This window comes from Lepidothrix coronata, unplaced genomic scaffold (assembly GCF_001604755.1).
Source record: "Lepidothrix coronata isolate B3197 unplaced genomic scaffold, Lepidothrix_coronata-1.0 Scaffold240, whole genome shotgun sequence".
NCBI classification, from domain to species: Eukaryota; Metazoa; Chordata; class Aves; order Passeriformes; family Pipridae; genus Lepidothrix; species Lepidothrix coronata.
The window spans coordinates 77,748-101,843 of record NW_016690420.1 but is presented as its reverse complement, the minus strand read 5'-3'; the positions used below and the strand labels follow the sequence as shown (position 1 = coordinate 101,843).

Sequence of the window (24,096 nt, the reverse complement as noted above, 5' to 3'; positions counted from 1 at the left end):
CTTTGACTGGGAAAGAATCAGAAAGTGATACCCAAAGAATACCAGCAGGCTCACTCATTGTGAGTGAACATATTCAGTACAGGCTTTCACGCTGAATTCACAGGAAAGCTCAGCACTGATTTCTTTGCCTTTTCACCTCATTTTTTTAAAACAAATGCCAGGGGAATTGAAGTTTCTAATTATCTTTTTCCACTTAAAGCTTATTAGATGCTTATTAGATTTGTATTGCCTCACCCCCCCACACACTTTTCCATTTCCATATACTTCTTCCAGTTAACAGTTAATGAGAAGAAATCAGTGTATTGCAGTATTTGGCATCTTGTTGCTGAAGTGGCAGGAGTCTTTGGTTACCAAGTCATTTGCTGCTTAATTGAAATCTTTTCTCTGGACTCATTGCCATGCAGACACTCCATTGCAATGCAGTAGTCGAGCCCAGTATTGACTGTCCTCCCACCCCCAGCTTTCTTCTGAGTTTGCAAATCAATTGCACCCCATTGCTTTCCTCCTAAAAATAATTAAATTAAAACCATGACCCATTCCACAACCCCATTTACCCCTGAAACATATTGGTCTGGGCTTTGTATAGTTCCTTAGAGCAGAGATAGGGACAAGATAAGAAAAGGCAAAAAGGCAGTGTGGCTGTAGTAAAAGTGAGATCCACAACTTGTCAGGTCAACACCAAGCATGAGTGTGCATCAGCCTGCTCAGACATGGCCAGTGTGGCAGTGGATTGTGAATATATGAAGAAGTGGATGAAACCCTAGTTTTAGACTCTCAGTGGAAGTGGCCTGGAATTCATCTCCCCTCTTCATTGTGGGAATTAATCAATTTTTAACCGTTAAAAACCTGGTAATCAGAGTACCCTGTTGCAGCTTACAAAGGAAGCCAGACTGCAGCTGTGAGTTTGCAGGATTGAAAACCAACACTTGGCAAGCCATCACTGCTGACACTAGAAAAGAAAGTCAATGCAATGCAGGGTACTAGATTCCTGATTTTGAAATTATGGCACCCAAGCACTGTTGAATTCTGTCAGTTTTAATATTCCTGAGGACCTCGATGGCTCAAAATGTTCTTATCAAGACATTTGTGCCTTTGGAGCCTCAGTTCAAACTTGCATTGGATGAACAGGTCTTTGAGGACAGGATCACACAGTCACTGTCCCAAGTTCTTCCCAGAAGACCTTGTGTCAGTACTTAGCACTACTCTTCAAAAAACATCAGGTTTGACTACTGCAAAATTTCCCAAGGTCAGGCCCTCCTGCTGTCACTTGTGAGGACACATGTAGCTAAATATCTCGTACCTGTTGCAAACATTCTCAGGCATCCCAGCTGCTCTGTCAGTGGCTTCTCGCTGTTCCCACACAGCCTTTGTACTTTAAAAAATTTCAGGAGTCTTGCAAAGTGTGAAGCAATGAGCCTCACTTCCTCCTGAGCAGCTTCCTTTGGCTCATGATACATTTGCCTTGCAATCCTGCCTGCAGGCTCTAACCAGCATCAGGCACTGAGCCCACAGGCAGAGACAGCTCTTGCCCTAAGCACAATGCAAGGGTTGTTTTTTCTTGGGCTAATCTAGGCAATTTTACACCACACTTTCAGCATGGGAACAGACTGGTGTTCAAGTAGAAGCCACATAACCAAAGGGAGGGAACTGTCTTGGAAGTGAAACCATCCTCAAAGTTGAGAATGAGCATGTAGTACCAGGGGTCACTTCTTCCTGTGTAGATGGTAACAACAGACTTCATCAGCCCAAATCATCACCCTGCAGACTCCCATTGAGCCAGAAGGAACATTGCCAGTCATAGGTTTTCATCTTCTACAGATAAATTGGTTATTTCACTCTTTCTGCCCCAGAGGCCATATGGGTCCCAAAAACACCCCATTTGCTTTCATCCTCAACCCAACACGAGTGTGATTTCAGGATCACCGTCTAGACATCCCCCAGTCCAGAGACCGTGTTGCTGAGATGAACTCAGACCCTGCATTGCAGGTACCAATAGCAAATGCTGGACTGATCAGCAAGTGGGAAGCACAACCACCTCTCTCCCCTACAGTCCCAAAGGCTCTGCAGGAGCTGTACCATCAGGTGATGCTCATTTAAACCTCAAATTCCAGGTTGCTCTGATCCTACCTGCCTTTTGGAAAATTGGGCTGTCAGAGTACCGAATATGCTCCTTGCTATTTGCCATGTAATTAAGCAGTAATTGCAGCCCAAGGCTAATCTCAGAGTGTATTCTACCTGCGGAGCTTAGTGCCAGAGTTCACATTTGTAATTTAGTGGCATGCCAAGGAGCTATACCTAAACTCACAAAAGGATTTTCACTACTCATCATCTCTCTTCTACTTTGGTGGCAGCTGGGATTCTGTATTTGGAGATGTTTGGGCTGGGCAAACAAATTAGCTGAGACCAGCCTCATTAGGAATTCACATGGGTGCCCATCCTGCCTCAGCAGGAATAAGATGCTGACTGCTCTGTTTCTGGACCCCAAACCCTCCTCAGTATGGGATGCACACTAAAACCTCCTTTCTTTCTACTCACACAGCCTGGCAGCCTCCAAAGAAGCTGAAGCAGCAGCACGATCTGCCCCCAAACCCATGTCTCCTTCTGATTTCTTGGATAAGTTGATGGGGCGAACTTCGGGATACGATGCCAGGATCAGACCAAATTTTAAAGGTATGAAAAAACCCAGCTTTGTTTCATTTTGGGACTGAAAGCTGCATGCAATCCTCCCAAATACCTCCCTAATTGTATATGGAATATGAAAAATCTTTGTGTTCTTAATTATATTTGGCACATGGATCCCTTGTAGATATCTGGGAAGACATGGAGACATGTCCACTCAGAGTAGAAACAATCTTGTAAAAACTTTACACACAGGGAGTGTACACTGAAGTAGGGTCGGGGATCCTGCCAAACCAAGCAGTGACTGGCAGGGAGCTGAACATCTTACAGGTTAAGAGAAAAACTTTCCCCTGAAGTCACTGCCCACAGCACCTTCTAATAACAGGCAATGTTCCCCCCTTACACCCACCACTGCCAAGAGGAGTCTCTCCCATCAGCTCCAAAGAAATTCAGTAGGATCCAGGGGCAGCTCAGACCCATCCCTGTCCCCCACAGTAATAGAACTCTTAAGCCCAACACAGTTCCACTGTTTCACACCCAATTTTTACAATCCACCCTGCATTTACTGGTAGCCAGACAGCACTGAATCAGGCCCTGGCAGAGGCAACAGATCCTCTCTCTTTGCTCCTCAAAACACCTCTTCTAACAGGGCTGGGGTTTGTGTCTTTTTTGTTTGTTTGGGTTATTTTGATTGGTTGGTTTTTGTGGTTTGGTTGGTTTGGTTTTGGGGTTTTTTTGTTGAGTTTTCCAGCCTGGCCTAGTGGAGGGTGTCCCCACACACAGCAGAGAAGTTGGCACTAGAGGGTCTTTAAGGACCTTCCAACACAAACCATTCTATGATTTTTTCATTTTCCTTTTAACTGAGCTCACCTTCCTGGAGCTACTTGGCCTTGAATCACACACAGAGATAAAGCAGGATCTGCCCCCCACCCCCAGCCACTGCCCAGCCCTTTTCAATGCTCAGTTCTTTTGTTTCCTCCTACCAGTTCCCCCTCTCCCTGGAATCACTGGCAGTGCTAACACAGGACTCCCAGGACCCATTAATCACAGTGACAGCACCTGCCACCCAGCTTCAAACAATTGGCTCTGTACTGGGCTTTTAAACCCAAAAAAAGGTGGGAACCTTATGTCCCAGTAATCAACCAGGCAACAGAGAGCACTGCTGTTCTTACCCAAATCACAAAGAGTTAAAACACCACCCTGTAAACCTGCCTACCACTAAATTATGCACACACACAAATTAAACTTTAATATTTAATGAAATGTATACATTAACTTCCTGCTAGAGGCAGCTGTATTGCATTTTTATTTGAGATAATTTAATTTCGGGTTTATTTCAATGAACTACACCTTCCCCCCAGGGCAGTTTTGCTGGCTTAGCCTCCCACACATAAATCAGGCTCCAATTTATATGGGAGGGATAGGAGGTGTTTTACAGAGCTTGGGGTTGTAGCTCTCAAAGCGCATCATTTAAATTAAAATGTCCTTATGAGTTACTGCAGTTAATTGTTTAGATCTAAATGAAAATAATACCAAAGATCCATATCAGATTGATTTTTGGGGAGGGGAAGATTAACAAAAAGAAGATTGCAGCTTTTCCATAAACACTGTAAAGTCTGCACTTAGCTATGGATTCACATTCTGAGAACAAGGAAGAAGCTTCTGGGGTTTGGCTCAAGTTGGAGAATGAAGTGAGCAACTCAGGCAGAGACAGAGTAAAATGAGGCATTGGGACGAGGGACCCTCACCCAGTCTGTACCCTCAACCCTGCTGCTGGAAAACTGCATTCCTTCACAGCTGCATCCCACTGCAGGGGTGGCACATTTCAGTGGTAGTCAGGGGATTTTCTAGAGCCTTTCACAAGCTAAAAACTACACAGATTTGGCTCCCCCTGGACATGGTGGGGAGAGCTCAGTGCCGCGACAAGAGCTGCCCCAAGGAGAGTCTTCACATGCACTGGTCTGAACTAACTCCACACTCAGCTTCACATCAGCACTGGATCAGGAACAGAAGAACCAAAATACTCCATGCTTGTCAGTCATGAACACATTCAGTCATCCAGAAGATCAGCTCAGTATTTTCCTTATAATGTGCCCTTTGGGAGGGGAATCACATGCACATGGACCTTCTGTGTGGTTCATGAGATGGATCCAAAATAGAAAACCAATGCTCCTGAGCTCAAAAGGAGCACTACAGAAGGGATAAAACAAGTGCTAAAGCGTGATAAACTGTGTGCTTTCAGCTGCTGGCCAAGCTTTCAGATAAAAGGGGTTGGTGAAGGGGAAAAAAAAATATATATAATTTTGTGTCTGATAGTTTAACCCATGCCAATGTTTAATAGTCTGGAGAAAGAGCTGCACAGATTGAACAGTGTGAGATGCTGCTGAGCTGGCAGTGGTTGTCTGGGAGCTGGTTAGGCAGGAGCCTGCCTGGATTGCCTGGGACTTGTACCAAGGAAATCCCACCCATAGAGCATTACTGCCAAGTGGCTGCAATCCTAATCCCACAGGGGACAGGCACAAAGTTTCAGAAGAGGCTGAAGTAGAAGAGGAGAAAAGGGAAATGAAGATGAGAAAACCAAGCTCCAAATGTTACTTAGTAATCAGGAAAATCCATTAATTGCCACACAGGAGGACATTTGCACTGATTAGAGGCACAAGCCTCTCGTTAAAACCATTCCTCCCCCTCCAGTATTTCATCTTGCAGTGAGTGCCAGACTGCAGATGTGACCTTAACAGGAGCATCACTCCCCCAGCAGGCTGAGCCATCAGGCAGTGTTTGAAATGCAGACACCATCCCTGACTCCATAAAGAATGGGGGAACAATCTAAAAATCCACACTCTCCACTTTCACAGATCTTATCTTTCCAGAAGCATCTGTCACAGGGATGATATGAGATTAATTCCTCCAGTGTTCGATGGGGATCTTGGTCCCTGGGGCAGTGTCTGTTCTCTGCCTGAGCTGCCTTTCCCCACTGCACACCAGGCAGCACCCACAGCAGGTCCTTTGGGAGCTCCCAGAGCAGAGGCCCCTTTTTCCTTCTCCCCTCCCCTTATTAAGGCTTTACAGAAATCCTTTTATTACATGTGGGCAAGCCACTGGTTTTCCAAGCACCAGGTATGCTCTGGTTCCAAAATATCCTCCAGCTTTTCGCTTTGTCCCAAACTGCAGCTCTTGGCATCTTCCTCTGTGTAAATGCAACATTTCCACTTCAGATTTTCCAGGCAATATCGTGAAACACTTCCAAGTCATACTGATACCTTTGAGCACCAGTACCACACAAACAGACCGACCCCCATGGCCTCTAACCACAATTTTTTCAGCCCTTTAACCCTCACTCACTCCTTTGGTGGCCCCTTACCTTTTCCAATATGAGCAGCTAAGCAAAGCTTCAGTCTGAAAGCAAATCAAGCCCAGGAGAGGCACAGCCCAGAGTCTGGGAATACCCTCTACCAAATCAAGACAGCCAGAGAATTTCTGCTGGCAGAGCCCTGAAGTCTCCTGTTCAGCTGTGAGCCTTAGCAGACACCACCATCATCTCATGGGGTACTTGTTCCTTCAGCCAGCCTGACCCTTACAGCACACTGTGCTGCACTGCCTTTGTAGGGAGCACATCATCCTAGTTCAGCAACATTTAGGTACTTCATATGAATGAATATTTCATCAGTAAGCTCTAAATGAAAGTCAATAGTCTCTCAGCTCTTTTCTGGGTTACTTTGCTATCATGTTCAAGGTGAGCTTGCCACTCATACAGCCAGGTCAAGCTATCTGGAAAGCTGTCCTGCCTGGCTCTGATCTATTCCCCTTCATCTGAACATTCCACAGCTGAGATATAGAAACATTTTTCCAAACAGAGGAACAGAGGTGAAGCAAAAACACTGTCCGGTGTCCAACTGGCTCAGAACCAAGACCAGACCAAGCCAGGTCATCCAGACCTTACTCCCCTACTTACCCCTCAGTCACCCAGTTCCGACAATAGGTTTTAACTCCACAGAGTGGAAATACCCTGCCTTACAGCACACACTGAACTGCTGTTCCAATCTGTACTTGTCATGCAGGCCCGCCAGTGAACGTCAGCTGCAACATTTTCATCAACAGCTTTGGCTCGATTGCAGAAACAACTATGGTAAGTAAAAATCACAGCACAGCTGCTCAGCTACTGGCTCAGCCTCACTGCACTCCCAGAAAACGCTGCATCACCCTCCTCTTCAGTGTGACCAGGGAAAAACACTGTCTCAGTGCCCCCAGGCTTACCTAAGGTTTGAGCACATTAATGGTCAACACACAAGACTCACACTGCATGTAGCTGAAGATCACACAGCCTCTGTCTGCCTCTTACACAAACACTTCACAGGCAAAGGACAATGGTCAGAAAGGGAAGCAAACAGTCTTTTTCCGAAGACTTGCCTGAGGCTCCAAGCTCAGAGGCAGTTGCAGGTACTTTGTGTTTAAGTGGGCATAAATCCAGAATGAATCTGGATTCAAAGAGAAGGAAAATCAGCTGAACTCAAATTTAGTTTCCACCATAGTTCAGATTCCCAAAGTTTATGAGAATTATTAGCCTAAAGATTAAGATGATTATTTTCTTGGAGACATTTCTGGTAGAAAATGATTTTTAATAGAAAATCAAAACCAATATTTGTGAGTTAAGGCTCACTTCATACAAAATTAGTGAGTATGGCTAAAGGCTGTATGTAATTGGCAAGGCACTAGGAGCAGAGGATCACTAGAACAGGAGATAATTGCTCCATCTGAAAACTATTAAAGATTGGTTGTGACATAATCAGTGAACAGCAAAGGAAAACTCTGGAGGTACAGTGCCTTACTGCTGTGCTAATTAAAGATAATCCAGAAATATGGTGTTTAATTACCCTTCGGTAATTCTTTTTCTAGAAAAATGCTAAAAGAAGAATGCCAGGCTCCAGCTTCAGGCACTTTGTGCATTCAGGCAGGAGTTTATAGGCTTTACATATAGATCACACCCCTTGACTTGAACAAATTACTTGGCATGCACACCACTGTCAGAGGAGATCCACAGCCATTCACCTGGGGTTATAAGTCTCTTCTGACACTAAACCATTCTGCTGAAAGTGTTTGCATTGGGGGTACTTCAGTTTTGGTAATGGGGGGGGGGGAAGCTGCTTTTCTGTCTAAGATTTCCTACTTGGATTGCAGAATTTATCAGAGTTCATAGGCAAGAAGTGTATCATGGATTCATTTGTATATAAAGCAATAGAGGAAGAACTAGAACTGAAATACACATCTGCTGCTAATTTACTATTTTATTGGATATCTCCTTTGGCCTTACAGGCAAGAAATACTGCTCCTACACAACCAGCAGAGACAATCCAGAGTGCAAGGGAGCAGGGCAGGCCCACAAAGGATCCTTGTGGGATGTACAGAGCACATTCCATTGACATGTTTTTCAGTGCATATGTCCTACATTGTGAGATGCACTGAAGCAGTCGTACAAATATGCCACGTGATCTCTGTAAGCAGGATGCTCCATAAAATTAGCATAGACTAGCATGAGAGAGAGCCAGAGATGCAGTTCACCTCCAAGACAGGCTGCAGGGACTTGCTATCCTCTCCAGATGCCACTCGTTTCATAGTCTGTGTTCCATAGGAAAAAAAAATTCCCATGGGAACCCAAGAACACCCTCTGGGCACATTGCTTTGTCTAGAAATATCCAAGGCAGCTCTGACAAGCTAGTCCAGATGTCAGGCTGACACAGCATTGCACACAGCCTGGTATAATGCACTTCTTGGGGAACAGCAATTCTGCTTGTAAACACCAACCGGAACACAAGCAACACAGGTACTGAAATATTTAAAAAGGAGATCTCAGCAAGCTAGAGGGGTCCTTGGGATTCATAACCTGGGACTTACTCTGCAGAGAAGCCTGTCCCTCCCTGCTGTTTGAGGATGCAGCAGGTCAAACAGGCAGTGTCAGCTCACCAGTGCAGTTTCTGGGAACAACAGACGGTCCAGTTGTGAAGGGATTTTGGGACAGACTTGGCTACTTTGAAGTCAAACAAGTCGAACTTGTTTGGAACACAGGGGGAGGAGAGGAGGGGTGGAAGTTTGCAGGAAAGAGAGGAGGGCAAATCAATATTTTACCACAAAGAAAGCTGTAGTCTAACATTGACCCCTGTGACTGATGATGACAAAACTCCCCCAGCTGCTTCACTGGCCAAAAAGAGAAAGAACATTATGGTTTAAACCCCCATCATTAGGCCTGGTCAGGTTCAGGTCTGAGTATTATGCCAGCTTATATTTTAACTGTTGCACTACTACCTGCAAGAGAAGTCATAGGTTTTTATGGATACCACATATGCAGTTGGAGAAGGCTTTCAAACACCTCCTTAGTGGGCTGTTACATCTATAGAAAATATCACTGCTATCATTTTAGTTTATAATGCTTGAATATCACAAAGCAGTGTAAACTATGAGGTCACCATGCAGAGGATTAGAGAAACTGGAGGTCAGTGCTCACTCACAGCTTAAGGTATGATGGAAGGTAGAGGAAGAGGAGAAAATACAGAAAAATAGAACAAACTGGGTATTTGATGCAGCCACTCGAGTCTACAAACCTCAGAAGGAAGGAAAATGAGTCGGGGCCAAGAGAAAGTACAGACTCCACTGAGTGGGCAGAAAGCCCCAGAAAGATTCAAGAGGAACAAGGCAAGAAATGGAGATCTGAAAACTGCTGTAAAGTTAAGGAAAATTAAAAAAAAAAAAAGAAGGAAAAGTTATCCAGCAAACACAACTCCTAAAGCAGACCTGACTTAGAGAAGGGAAGTAACTCTTTCAAGAATCCTGGAGAACTGGAGACTCCACATAAAAGCCTCTAGTAGTACACATAATTGATTGGACATTTATGTTAGATTACAGCTCATAGCTTATATCCCTCAGCCTCACCTGCCATGAGCTCTAAGGACAAGGAAACCTGTGACTGGGAACACACCCCTGTGAACCCAGCCAGTGCTTCCAGGGGAAAGATATGACCAACCACAACAGCCAGATAAGTGCAGACTCCTGTCCTAAAGCATTACTGCGATAGTGCATCCAACAGCAAGGGATTCCCGAGGACAAGTGCAAGATGCATCCACTCTTTCCAACTATTTTTATTAAAAACACCAAACAACCCTCGATCGCAAGATGTTAAATCCCTTTTTGCTCTTCAAAAGTATAAACAAATCCCCCCCCCCAAGTCATACCAGACCACAAGATCTATAGCAGACATACAAATTCCTCATTCAAAACAAACAGAAGTCAATCATCTCAGGAACAGGTCTTGGTTTTAAGTGAATAAACTGCACCAGCTCTGGCTTTTCCTTGTAGCATGAGACAACTGGTAGGATTATCTGAGCATTTAATTAACAAATTCCCTACTATAACAGCAAACTTGATTTAAGTGATACCCTTGGCTCTCTCTTTCAGTGGAAGCCTCAATTTTATGGTCCTCTCACTGACTCAGGCAGTTGGGAGCATTTTGTACACAGTGAATGCAGATGGAGAAGGAGGAATATTTTTTTACATCATCACCTAGAGTTCAAGCTGGACTCAAGATTCAGTCCCATGTTTTAAAAAGGACCAACCTACAGCAAAGTAGAGAGTGAAAAAGAAAGAAAATCACAAAACAGTCAGCGCAGGCTCCCCTAGACACAGCATATATATGCAAATTTATTTCTGCTGCTTTCATGCCATAGTTACCCCATCTGAAAAGAGCAAACCAAATGTGACCTTCCAGCCAGCTGCAACACAGCCACAGTCGGGCTCCCAGAATCTCCTAAGGACAGGAGAAGCTGGAGGCTGCAACTGTCCAAGTTTTAAGTATGGGCTCAGAGGCAACTGTACATGAGATTTCCAACAAGAAAATAAACCATCCTGCAAAGCAGACAAAAAAAATCATTCCAGCCTCACAATCCACAGTGCAGCAGATATGTCTGATGAAGCATATGGGTCACACATTTAATACCGGTCCCACTCACCCCAAGATCAGCAAAAGATGTGAGTATCAATGCACAAAGCCTGTAGCAAAGGTTAGGTTTTGAGCAAAGTTTTCTGCAGTCAGTTAGTCTTAAACCCAACCATCAGTCCTACAGAGATGATAAGCATGTAACAAGTCATGCAGCACAAAATGAAAAGGTTTTCACAACAACACACAGCCAGCTGCCATTTTACTGTTGGAGCTGCAGTGTTTCAGCTGTGTGTGTGGCTGGAGTTTGTCTTTGCATTGAATAAAGAAGAGAGGGGAGAAAAAAAAAAAAGAAGCCATGAAATGGGACCATGCAACTCAAATCCAAGGACACAAAAAACCCTCGAGCTGAAGAACAAGACCTCACAACCAAACACACTTGAAATTCAGGATGCTGGATACAATTCACTCACCAGCAGCTCCATCCTTGGCTCGCAGAGATAAACTTTCCCCTCCTTTTGTAGGAAGACACAGAAAAACTTTCTGCTTTGGGTTCCAGCACAAAAGAACCCCACACCTATTAAGCACCAAGGTGCTGCTCCCACCCCTCACCAGGCACTGCCCTCTTGTGACTTCCTCCTCAGGGGCACCTCCCTTTGGCCTAGGTGTGGTTTCACACCGGGCTTCAATTTGGCTATTTTGCTAAAGCTCTAATAAAGTAAGGAGGTTATTAACCTTATTAGCCATATTAACCCTTCCAAGGGCAGCTCCTGGTGTGCTCATTGTTATTGTGGACAGCTGTAGTGCTTCTTTTGCAAGGCAAGAACCCTTAAAGGTGTTTGCTCATTCCCTTTCTAGAGAATGAACTCCATGCTATTAAAGCCCCTTATGCTCTGCCCAGGTGGGATCACAGAATCCCCTTCTGAGGGAGTTCAGTCTCCACCCAAATTGTTCCATCAGCAAAATGTCAATTTATCAAAGGGAAGCCTCTCACCAAAAGTGCTCAGTGCAGAGGCTGCTCTGACAGAACTCTTGAGTCGGGGGCTGAAACCCACTGAGTTCCCTGACAGCCTCCATCCCTTCCTCACAGCACTGCCTCCAGCCTGCCACTGCTTTCAGCAGCAGATGCCAAGGCTGTGGGATCTTGGGAAGGAAAGGTCTCAAATGATCTTCTGTTTCCTTGTCTCCTTGCGAGGTCACTAAGCAGAATTTCATTTCAGCATTATCAAATTGAACTACTTTGATCACTTCAGTTATTTTTTTCTTCCTGCCTTGTGTCATTTCCCCCTTGGGAGTAAAATGCCTTTTGTGCCAAATCGCAAAGCTCCTGAATGCCTTCACTGCACAGAGCTGCTGCTCCCCACTCCCAAGACAGCCAGAGGAGCAGGCTGCACAAGATAATCAATGCCTGGATGTGATTGGCACACAAATGAGGAACTCCAGTCATAAGAAGGATATGGAGAAAGAGATTTTTAATTTTTTTTTTTGGCTGAGTTTGCAGCCCCAGTCAAACCTCTTTTTCCTTTGCTTGAAAGTTCACATCATAAATTGGTCCATTGTGTCCATCATTTAGGAATAACTGTGGACGTCTTGGTGATGCTAATTAAGATCTCATACAGCAGCATCCAGGAGAAATGCTGCATATCTCAAGGTAGCCAGCAAATGAGTGTTGTTTGGCTCATCACCCCTCAGCTTCACTGCAGTGCCCAGGACAAAGCTTTCAGCACACAGGGTTCTTTAGCTGGTGCAGAGTTCTGTAACCCTTCTCTTAGCTGTGTCACAGCCACAGACATACCCCAATTGCTCTCCATGCCTTCTGCTGGCTCCTCAGGCACTGTCATGTCCAGTTTGCAGCCACAGTGCTTGCTGTTACATTTATGTTCAAATAAGGCTGGACACAAGGAACCTAAAAGGCTGCTCAGAACCTTCCATACCCCAGTGTGATGCAGCTGTCTGACAAGGGAAAAGGCATCTGTGAGAAAACAACATTCTCAGTGGCCAGGCCAGGACTGTGAAGTGAACTCACTGAGTAGGAAGACCTTCATAAAATCACACAGAGAGGTGAAATATTAATGCCATAAAATGGCAAAGCCAGAGAATTGCATTCACCCCATGTATTACATTTCTTTGTCATTGCCTTTTTTATAGCATATATATGATATATATATACATAAATGCTTGGTTATCTGTATTCCAAAACAAAAAATATCCACTGTAAACACTTGTCTCCAAAGGAGGAGTACAGAGTAGCACAACCCTGAGTTACTACACTGCTGCTCATCCCTTGGAGGGAGGTGGTGCAGGCTCTGACACCACACATTCACTACATGGCCCTGCACTGTTTCCACACAGGACATGAGTACAGGACACCTTGACTCTGGAGATGAGTTAGGAGGGACCTTCTCACAGCCATCTACTGTAAGAAGTTAATTTTCATTTGGCCCATGGCACTTAATTAAGATACCTCATCATGGTGACAAAGACTGTGGCTGTCATTCTGCCTGTGGTCTCTCATGCCTGCTGTGGTGGCAACATAAACCACACTACACTTCTTGTCTCACCCTTTCATTACCTTTTGGCAAGTTTTGAAGCTGATTCAGTGAATTTACTCCAGCAACAAAGCTTATCCACAGTGACATAGACTGTTGCAGGGAGATTGGCTCCATTCCCCCCCCGCCTTCCACCACTCCATCAGGCTGAGCACACTTCTGGGCAGCTACTGCTGAAGTTTCTTCCAAACATGAGTTTAATTTGTGTTGTACATGACATAAGTCCCAAACTGGAGCTGACCTGCTCGCATCTACCTTATTTGTAGCTGAATAAGCAAAACAACCTTTTGCTTTCTACCTATTAGGTCAGTGACATTGATTTCCCCTGACTGCAATGGCTGCAGATCTTTACACATAGAAAAGGGAGAATTGAAAACATACACGTTGTTCTGGGAGCTGCTGTGTGCCATGGAAAATGGAAATTCAGGGTTACTCTCCCCTTCCAGGCTTGCGTCATTGGCTGGTCCTGCACTTAGACCCTGGCTCTCAGCTGTCCTCAGCTATTCACGTTTTCTCAAGACACATTACCCAGGGTCGACAGAGATGAATAATTAAGTCGGAGGGATGCACTAGGACTTGTGAAGGTGACATTTGGGATATCAGCAGAAAGAAAGAGTGTTGCAAGTCTTTTTCATGTTCAGAGGTCTGCTCCTTTTAGCATCAAGTGCTTGGTTCATTTGCTGTTGTCACAATTGTTAATGTCATTAGCAGCTTCTGTGCTCTGAGGACGCAGATGGCACTAAGTGGCCTGAAACAGATTCTAGACCATGTGCTTGGCTATGAACTGCCTCATCCAAAACACAAGGCATCCAACACAATCCTCTCCCAACCCTCCAGTGTGACTGGACACACAGGAGTCGTGTCCTCCTGGACAAGAGGCTGTAGGTTCATAGTCAAGTGAGCAACATCAGAAAGACTCTCCTACACGTGCACCCTTCAACTCCAGAGCTTTGTGTTCTCCAAATGGAAAGAACAGGCACGCTGGCAGAGTCAGGGAAATTCTCTCACCAAGTGCCTGAAGCAGGTAATAGATACCAGCAAGCACATCAGACACAACCCCCATTAACTGCCTCTTAATAAAAGTCTTCAAAGTACATTAGTACTAGAAAAGCACCCAAGAAACCCTTAATCATGAGAGCAACCATTCGTTTGGGCCAGGGCAGTGAAATGGGTTTATTACAGACTGTTCTTCAGACTCAGTCTGCCTCTATACTTAGAAAATGTCAATTAATTTATGGACATGGAGCTTTTATCCCTCTCCTGATAGCTGGCACATCCTCTCCCCATTTCAATTTGTTGGCTCACTTTCTCATGTGAAAGTCAGAAGAAAAGGAGCACACAGATCACCCAGGGAAGATATTGGTCAGACAGGGAGAACAGAAACTGCCTTTAATTGTCCAGGAGAGGGTCTGAGCTCAGCCTCAGCAACCAGCCTTGGCCTAGGGAACTTAGGGGAGCTGTAAGACTCGTGGTTATGAAGCAGGTATAATTTTGCATAGTGATGAGGGACTAGTTACAATTAAAGAAGATGACCGTCCTATAAAATCTGCAGCATTTATGGCATTTTGAAATTAGAGAGGGGAACCCAGAACACTCACTGAGCATTAGCAGAGCAGACTTCAGGCACATCTTTCTCATGTTCACATACTCTCACCAAAGGCAGCTGCTCCCGTCAGTTCATCCGAGTTACCCTCATATTATTGGACACACAGGAATTTCCCTTCCATGGACTGCCTGTCTCACAGAGCCTTTTCCCTTCCCAAGTCTGGGGAAACCACAGATAGTCACAATATGGGAAGGTTCAGCACTGAAAGGAAGCTGGCTTCAGTTTCCCCTCCCTCTTAATCCTCTGCAACATCATCCTGCTGACAGGGGCCATTGTGACCTCCACAAGTGCCTCTCCAGCCCCAGGGTCCAGACGAGAGGTCCTGACACTTCACACACAGCTGACAATTGCTGTAACACAGGGTTGCAAGGACAGGCAGCTGCTCATGCTATGAAATAGCCGTAAGCTACAAAGCTAAAAATTGATAACAGTTCCTTGAGAAATAACGCCAAAAATGCTTGGCATAGCTAGGCCTGGACATGGTTTGGTTTTGAGAATGATTTTAATAGGTGCTCCCCAGTTCTCAGCGCTTTCAGCCTGCTCTGAGCACTGATTGTGTCTCTCTGTTCACGCCGTGCAGGATTACAGGGTGAACATCTTCCTGAGACAGCAGTGGAACGACCCGCGGCTGGCGTACAACGAGTACCCCGACGACTCCCTGGACCTGGACCCCTCCATGCTGGACTCCATCTGGAAGCCTGACTTGTTCTTTGCTAATGAGAAAGGGGCCCACTTCCATGAGATCACCACAGACAACAAGCTGCTGAGGATCTCCCGAAATGGCAATGTCCTCTACAGCATCAGGTGAGGTGACTCCATGGGAAGAGTCCCACAAAGGTAGGGGAGGACAGAGCTGAACTCCCACTGTTCAAGCCTAGAGCATGATGATGGATTAAAGAAGTGTAGGGTTTTTTAAGGTGGGAGATCATATAATTAGCAATGCGTTGGGAATGGACCTCTGCCAAAGCACATTGAGACAGAGGGTTGTTCTGGGAAGGAATCTAGCTGATCTTTACATTTCCCAGTCCAAGAACTTGGGCTGCTCTCTAGTAGATTCCATAACATCCCTAATGTAAAATTACTTGAGATGTTTTATACTAGCACAAGCCTAAAACCAGCTGTACTCTGTGAAAACTAGTAGAAGCTCATAAAAACTCTGCTTTCAAAGCTGCAGCATTTCCTATAAAAAAAAAAAATAGGGAAAATGCTAAGTAGGGCTCCATGGCTTTGTCTCAACTTAATAGTTATCCCTTTATCACTAAACCCAAGAACCCCTCAGTGGAGCTGAACTAATTGCACTGAATTTCCTGCAGGAAATCCATCTGATCCCCCACCTTCACTTCCAACCCAATCCACTCTTTATTTGAAACCCGTGAAACTAAGATCAAACTTCACGAGCATAAATAGAGAAAGTTTAACTCTATATTGAAGACTTTTTCACCTCATGTGTAATGCAAATTTGCCTACGGTTCACACACCCCATCTCACACTGCAGTTCCCAGTGGCAGCCATGGGGGGAAAAAAGCACCATGGAGCTGTAAAATGGAAAATAAACACCTTAATGCTGCAATTTAGACAACCTCCATCAAACATCAAGGTGGTTCCAGCCCAAAGACCAGCTTCCTGATGGCCAAAACAATAAGAGAATTGCCATGTGTGTTGGCTGAATATGGAAACCTCACATTTCTTAATTTCTAAAACCAGGCAGGGAGTAAAACTGCCACCAGCAACCTGGCAGTGAGCATGGCACAGAGTCCTGTTACGTGGGTCTACAGGAGTACAGAGAGGAAATATGGGTCAGCCCAGCCTTAGGGTTTGCTCTGCAAAGCAGAGCAATGGCTCAGCAGGGGACATGGCTGAATTGATCACTGTTTCCAAGGCAAAAACTTGAAAACAGCTTCAGTTCTTGTTTTAAAAACCCACACTTTGCTACCTCACTCATCTCCAACTGAAAATATAGGTTTCTTTATATGTAAATTTTTATATGAAAATGAAAAAGAAAGAACACAATGTAAATGCAAATTTTCCAAAAGGAGAAAGAGTCTTTCCCTGTAAAAAAAAAAAGCTCTCTTAAGTGCTCTGCCATTCTCTAACTGGCTCTTGGCTACTGGTATTTGCAATAATCAAACTCTAGGCAAGGCATTTACAAGAAGATGGACTTTGTCACATCTTCTGTCCCAACATGCCTCTAAACTGAAGCAGAGAATTTCTTTCACCATAAGGTTTTAAATTAAAGTATCTTTCCCTTCTGATAAGTTTCTTGTAGGTCTGATGATAGAGAAATTCAATTTCTGTCCCCTGGGTAGTTCTGCTATTTCTACATCAAGGCAAAAAGCTGAAAACCCTAAACACTTCAGGGAACAGCATTTTCAACATTATCAAACCAAATAACACAAGTCTAACTATCTGAAGCAAATCATTCAGTATCAGCTTATTGAACCAAAGAAACATTTTAAGCATAGATCATGGTACAGGGCAGCACAGCAATATACCACAGAAAATGCAGCCTGTACTTAGTGGAAAGTGAAGACAGAAGTAGAGGTCTCAAGGGGCTCAGCAGGAATTCAGGAAGATACAGAAGTTCATATTGACTTAGCACAGGGCATTTTCCCTGCAGAAAATCCCTGAAGTCTCTCTTTCCCCCCACAGAAGCATATGATCTTGAACAAATTTCTTTTTGGTTGGGTTTTTTTTCGTTGGTTTTTTTTTTCTTTTTTTAGGACACAAATGTTCTATTCAGATATTTACAAACAGTCCCAGTCTCTACAAATGTATCTGGGGGCCCATATATTGGGCTTGGGCTTGCTGCTGATCCAGGCTCTTGTGAACCTGAGTCAAGAACTGAAAACTGAAGCAGCAGAAGTGTTTGGTGTGGGAACTCTTTGTTCTGCACAGTCTAAAACAACATTGCAATGAAACACCATCTGCAGCAGGTGACTCTGCTGGGAATCATATCACAGACCCAAATGTTCAGCATTTCTGATGCTTTCCAACACCATGTGTGAGAAGACAGGCAGGGAAGTGGCGAATGATCAGTCATTCCCCCCAGCACACCAGTGTGTCTCGGGCAAGGTCCCAGCCTGTTTGCAGCACTGGATGTCTGAGGGGGTTCACTCCTCAGCAGTACCACAAACTGTTTGGCATTCCCTTGTGCTCTCTTCTCTCCTCAGGATCACACTGACTCTGGCCTGCCCCATGGACCTGAAGAACTTCCCCATGGACGTACAGACGTGCATCATGCAGTTAGAAAGCTGTGAGTCCTGTGCACATCCCCATTTCGGAGAGGAGACCACTTGTTTTCCCTCTCCCTCTCCCCTGCCATCTCCTTTCCCAGGTGCAACCCATTCCCAGCCCAGCCTTCACTGGAGTCTTGTTCAAGAACCTCTTGCTCAGGATTTTCCATTCATTCAGCATATGTGACATTTTCTAGAGAAGCCAAAACTTAAAAGATCCCATGCAAGGAGCCCTGGCTTGCTTGTATTTACACTGGCCTTTAACTTTGGAGGAGAGGGGTGAAAGTGCTTTCAGCTGCATTTTGTGTCTCTGGATGAACATCTGCCCCTTGTACATGTTGCTTATACCGAAGGAGGGAAGGACGAGGAGCTTCTTCCAGAGAAAGAGGTCGAGTTGGAAAAAGTAGAAAACAAATTCAACAAAGCCCAATTCAAGAAAAAATGTGATTTATTACAGACAATTCATTGCAAACCATTGCAGCTCCACTGCAGCTCATCACCTTGGTTCTCATCACATGCACAAGCAGTTTTGCCTCAACCCAAACCCCATTCATGACAGCATTGCCAAGGAAGGCCAGGACAGACCCCTGCCTCCAAACATAGATCTCTTCTGCAACACTGTCCCTTTATTTAATGTGTTTCACATGCTATTTGTCCCCTCCTCTCAACAGTTGGCTACACAATGAATGATCTCATATTTGAGTGGCAAGAAAAAGGAGCGGTACAAGTTGCTGACGGGCTGACATTGCCTCAGTTTATCCTCAAAGAAGAAAAAGACTTGAGATACTGCACAAAGCACTACAACACAGGTCAGTGCTCTTTACCCTCATCTGCTGGGTTCAGTAGAGAGGAAGTCAAGATTGTGCATTTGCCGGAGTCTCTTGCTGTGTGTGATGTCACTCAGCTGACACAGGCCTTGTCCTACACATCTAGGGGCAACAGACATACAAATACACATAGGTATTTTGCCAGTAAACATACACATATATAGCTAGTGAAAAGCTAATGGACACAAATGTGTGAAATCCTCTTGTCCCCAGTAACATCTGTATCAGTTCAAGGGTGTTTGGTCTGGACTTTCTCTCCAAGAATCTTATTTTGTCTTTGAAATTGAAGTGACAAAGGACATACTGCCAAGAGCTTTCCTTGCTATGTTGATGTTCATAGAATCACAGAATGTTTGGAGTTGGAAGGGACCTTAAAGATCATCCAGTTCCAACTCCCCTGCAGAGACACCTTCCACTACCCCAGGTTGCTCCAAGCCTCATCCAACCTGGCCTTGAACAATTCCAGCAATGGGGCAGCCACAGCTTCTCTGGGCAACCTGTGCCAGGGCCTCACCACCCTCACAGGGAAGAATTTCTTCCTAATATCTAATCTAAACCTTCTCTCTTTCAGTTTGAAGCCGTTTTCCTTTGTCCTGTCACCGCATGCCCTTGCAGAACTGGGCAACAGCTGTTCATTTCCTCCTCTAACAAGACTCTGGTTCTAGGCAATGCAAGGAAAATCCTCAGACACTGGCTGAAAACAGGAGGCTCACCGTGCCTTACCAGTAATCTTCCATGTATCTCCTGTCCTCCTCAGGCAAGTTCACCTGTATAGAAGCTCGTTTCCACCTGGAGAGGCAGATGGGTTATTACTTGATCCAGATGTACATCCCCAGCCTCCTTATTGTCATTCTGTCCTGGATCTCGTTCTGGATCAACATGGATGCTGCACCAGCTCGTGTTGGCCTGGGGATCACCACAGTGCTCACTATGACCACACAGAGCTCTGGTTCCCGAGCATCACTGCCCAAGGTAGGGAACAAACTTATCTTCACCAGAGGCAAAACATGCACCTTCTGGGGATAGCATATAAGTAAGTCACTGTGCAGATCCTCCTGCTCAACACAAGAGGCATTCTGCTGCCATTGCACTATTCCATCACAAGGGCAAACAGAAAAAATTCCAATCCCATCCTGAAAAGTTCTAGATTCTCTATGACTAGCAGTAAAACTTCCCCTCAAGATTCAGCACTCACCACAGCTCCCAGTAGCCAGGAGCACTGTACCATACAAACCCCTGCAACAAGCCACATGGATATGCCCTGTACATTTTAGCTTTTTAGTCAGTTGACCATCATACTTTTATAATAGTACTGAATTTCCCTTTATGAAGGGCCTCCATTATGATTAGATTGGATTACTAATTTTCTCGCACATAAAAAAGCACAATCAAAACCCAGATAAATTAAAAACTGTAGAATTATTGCTGCTTAAGAGACCAGGAGCAGTTTCAGTGAACTGATAATACGTTCATGTTAAGTGAACTAGATTCTGGTATCCAAGAGCAGATGTCAACCTTATCATGGCTTGGTCAACTCCTTCCAAAGACCTTGGAAGTAATTCATAAAATGGCAACAAAAAGGCATTTGGGTGAAGCAGCCATCTCGTCTCAGTCTCTTTTTCTGACTCCCAGGTGTCCTACGTGAAGGCCATAGACATCTGGATGGCTGTGTGCTTGCTGTTTGTGTTCTCTGCACTTCTAGAATATGCTGCTGTCAACTTCGTGTCTCGGCAGCATAAAGAGCTGCTCAGGTTCAGAAGGAAGAGGAGGCATCATAAGGTAATACATAAAGCATGAAGGACACAGCTGAAATCTCATGAGCTCCCAGTAAAGTCCTCAGTATGTGATCAGATGTTAGGGGGGGCTCACACATCAAAACCCAGGGTTACCTCAGTTAATTGTGTCTGTTATAACAGCCTGCTGACCCCAGGGGTCCAGCAGGCTGGTTTTTGTTAGCCAGCCAAGTGGTCTAAGGCAAAAGAGTTGTTCACAACAGAACAATTCACACAGCAACGTTCTGGTCTGAGTTCTCCTCTTCAGAAGCTGCAGCCAGGGCTGGGGGGAGGCAGGCAGGGAGGTGTGAGGGATGTCTATCAGAGAACAGCATCCCCCCAACAAGACAGCCTGCTTTAGCCTGGAGGTAAGTGACACCTCTTTTGTCTCTGTCATCTCTGTGTTCAAAAGCATCTGCTTCTCAGACTGACTGCAAATTCCTCTTGGAAGGAAATAGCTTTATTCTCAGCCTTAGCCTCGCTCCATGCTTACCTGCCATGGCTGATGCCAATCTGAGCGTGCACTGCAATGACATGCATCTCCTGCAGCCAGGGCTCTACTGGCTTTTAGGCTGAGGTGCCAGCAAAGACTTCACCTCACAGAATACACTAGAAAGAAACACAAAGGTGGCTGTGATCAAAGGCCAAAAACTTAAAGTTGTCCTTAATTAACTGGTAGGATCAGGAAGACATTAGCAAATTTTCAGCCTCAGAGGCTGTCCTCAGGTTATCATTAAAAAACAGTACATTTGCTAGGAAAGAAAAAACAAAGAAAATTTTGCTGATGAAAATCTCAAGTGAGCCCCTAGGTGACCACCAAGGTCTGCCTTAAATATTCCTCACAGTTAACAAGGAATATTGTTTATACCTTGTAGGTAAATTTGTCTACCCTCTTTTAAAGACAAATTTTAAAGAGTCATCCACGATCCATCCCATCCCCCTTTCATTGCTTCACTGTCCCAGTCTTTAAAAGTCTTTCCCAATGTCTAACCTGTCCTGTAGTAGTTCACAGTGTATGCTTGGAGAACTGCCCCCATTCCAGGAGGAACTGAGGGCTGAGGAGCAGGAATCCCTGTATTGTTGTAGGTTTTCCTCTCTCTGCCTCAGACGTCTGATATGTAAAACAGGACATGATTGTTCACTTGTGTCCAACACAGTCAGGTCCAGGGAGGAAAAATGTGGGACAAATGCAAGGGAAAATAAGTAACAGATGAGACCATCAGCACCCATTGACTTTGTCTGACCAGAACAAGGCCCTGCCATCCCAAAATCAATGGAGATAGTTTTGGTTCAGAAGGTGCAGCCCGTTGAATTGAGCCAAAGCTAAACCCACCCACATGGGTGCCTCATAGTGCATTTATCTCTTCATCTGGATTCAGGCATCCTGTCCCTGGATCTGTGCTGTTGTATGCAGATCAGTCTGTTGATAAAACAATAAAGAGAAAAAAAGCCACTTGTACACAGACGAGTTAAAGAGATACTTGCCAGAACTGTTCCATTGAACACAAGGCTGCTAGTACACTCCCTGCCCAATCTCACAGAAATTTAATTGGAACAAAGCATAAACAAAAACACTTGCAAAATCGAAATGAACAAGGTTTGCAGGCTCATCAGAAAACTAAAATCTGACTGCTAATATGCAAATGGGTTAGTGCAGCTGCCAAAGAGCCTAATTGCTCTGTCCTGGTGTCCTGACTTGTCTGGGTAGCTGTGCCTGGTTTAGGCATGACATGCCAGGCTAAAAACAAGTGAGATGTTGTAGTGGTCCATGCTGGTGGAGGCAGCTGGGGAGAGGACAAGCCCATGCCCATACTTATTAGGTCTGCATCAAAACTTAATGTGCCAGACACAGTGCCACGGTCTGGCATTAATACCAGTGAATCCAGAAAAATCTGTTTCTGACTTTTGCCAGTTAGATGCAAGGTGCTAGCTTATCCTCATCCTTAGGAGTCTTTCTTCCTCTCTAAAAAAACCCCAACAAAACAAATCAACCTGTTGCCAGGTTTCACTTGGCCCTTTCCATTTTTGAGCTACCCCTTAACTTCTTCCCTCTGGATGAGATTAGAGAGATCAGATAGACAGCTCTCTCCAAACTCATTATGCTGTCTGTATTTACTGGGGCACATGGGGAGACATAGGTCCTGGCACATAGGGACTGTAATGGTTACATCCCTGTGTTCAATAAAATAGGGCTAAATCATTCTGAGACACCAGCAAGATTTTCACCAAAAAACCCCAGCAATAACATTCGCCTTTAAATTGGAAAATAAATTATTTTCTCAGTAATTGGCATTACCACAAGCAGCCACGTCTTAACATCAACCCACAGAAGGGCACTTCTGTTCCTCACCTAAAAGTTGGCTTGTGGGAAGGGCTGTGGGGCTGGAGGGGTCCCGTGGGCAGGCAAGCAGAGGGCTGGTTGCACGCTGGCTGCAGAGCTCTTTTCCTGGTCAGGTCTTGGCTCCTGCACATCCATGTAACTCTGTAGGAAGTCTCACACTGTAGCTTCAACTACGTGAGTTACATGGAGCCCACTCCTTCTGGGCAAGCTGCAACTGCACAGGCAAAAGCAAAGAAGGTGCTGATAGGAGGGGGGGGAGGGAGAGGCAGAAGCAAAACAGGGGATGCAATTGGAAAAATTAAAGCAGTACCATAAACCCTTCAATATGTCAAAGAGCTCAATGGGGTGGAAGTCAGTCCTGTTCTCCATGGGGTGCCTGGATCCCCTGATTTGCATCTGTGCATCACACAGCTGGCACCCCTCTATAAGGCTGAACTCCCAAGAGCAGGGGGTTTGTCCAAGGGTGCTGAGGTCAGGGCATGGTGGGAGCATCTTTCCCGTGCAGAGCAGGAACCTGTCAGCGGAGAGCCTTATAGCGAGGGTGCACTGTCTATATCTCATTTTAAGTAGAGTCCCATGCTGAATCTGTTTCAGGAGGATGAAGCTGGTGAGGGCAGGTTCAACTTCACTGCCTACGGGATGGGACCAGCTTGCCTACAAGCCAAGGATGGCATCTCTGTCAAGGGTGCCAACAACAACAACACGGCCAACCCGGTGCCGCCGCCGTCCCGCTCGCCCGAGGAGATGCGGAAGCTCTTCATCCAGCGAGCCAAGAAGATCGACAAGATCTCCCGCATCGGCTTCCCCATGGCATTCCTCATCTTCAACATTTTCTACTGGATCATCTACAAGATCGTCCGCAGAGAGGACGTGCACAACCAGTGAGGGGAGGGGAGCAGCCGGGAGGGAGCGAGCAATCCTTTATATATGTGCAATAGCAATGCAGCAATGCATGAATTTAAGAATGCGGCAATATCTACTAAAAAAAAAAAAACATGGGGAGGGGGGCTGGGAGGGACTTTTAATCATGTGAACTGAGGACAACTGGCACAGGGAGGAGAAAAGAAACTCTTGATCTTGGGAGTGCAGGGTGGGGGTTAGTTTTACAGCATAGGAAGGTTTGGATTGCTCCAGCAATCCAAGCAGTGTAATATAGTAATATATATTCATGCTTAATTATAATGCAAAAAGAAAACAATCAAAAAAAAAAGAAGATGAACAAAAAAAA

General features: G+C 45.1%; 1 protein-coding gene across 2 annotated transcripts in view; it reads left to right on the top strand.

Moving 5' to 3' along the window:
• The window catches only part of GLRA1 (glycine receptor alpha 1), a 36,913-nt gene extending 12,835 nt beyond the window's left edge, over nucleotides 1–24,078 (top strand). The window contains exons 2-9 of one of the 2 annotated variants that reach the window (XM_017834775.1): nucleotides 2,540–2,670; nucleotides 6,678–6,745; nucleotides 15,276–15,499; nucleotides 17,866–17,948; nucleotides 18,600–18,737; nucleotides 19,513–19,727; nucleotides 20,388–20,534; nucleotides 23,463–24,078. In XM_017834775.1, coding sequence (XP_017690264.1) covers nucleotides 2,540–2,670; nucleotides 6,678–6,745; nucleotides 15,276–15,499; nucleotides 17,866–17,948; nucleotides 18,600–18,737; nucleotides 19,513–19,727; nucleotides 20,388–20,534; nucleotides 23,463–23,753 — 1,297 coding nt within the window. In that variant the 3' untranslated portion in view covers nucleotides 23,754–24,078. Of the gene's footprint in view, nucleotides 1–2,539; nucleotides 2,671–6,677; nucleotides 6,746–15,275; nucleotides 15,500–17,865; nucleotides 17,949–18,599; nucleotides 18,738–19,512; nucleotides 19,728–20,387; nucleotides 20,535–23,438 lie in introns of both variants that reach the window. The other variant, XM_017834774.1, reaches the window with a different exon arrangement.
• Nucleotides 24,079–24,096: the final 18 nt, after the last annotated feature.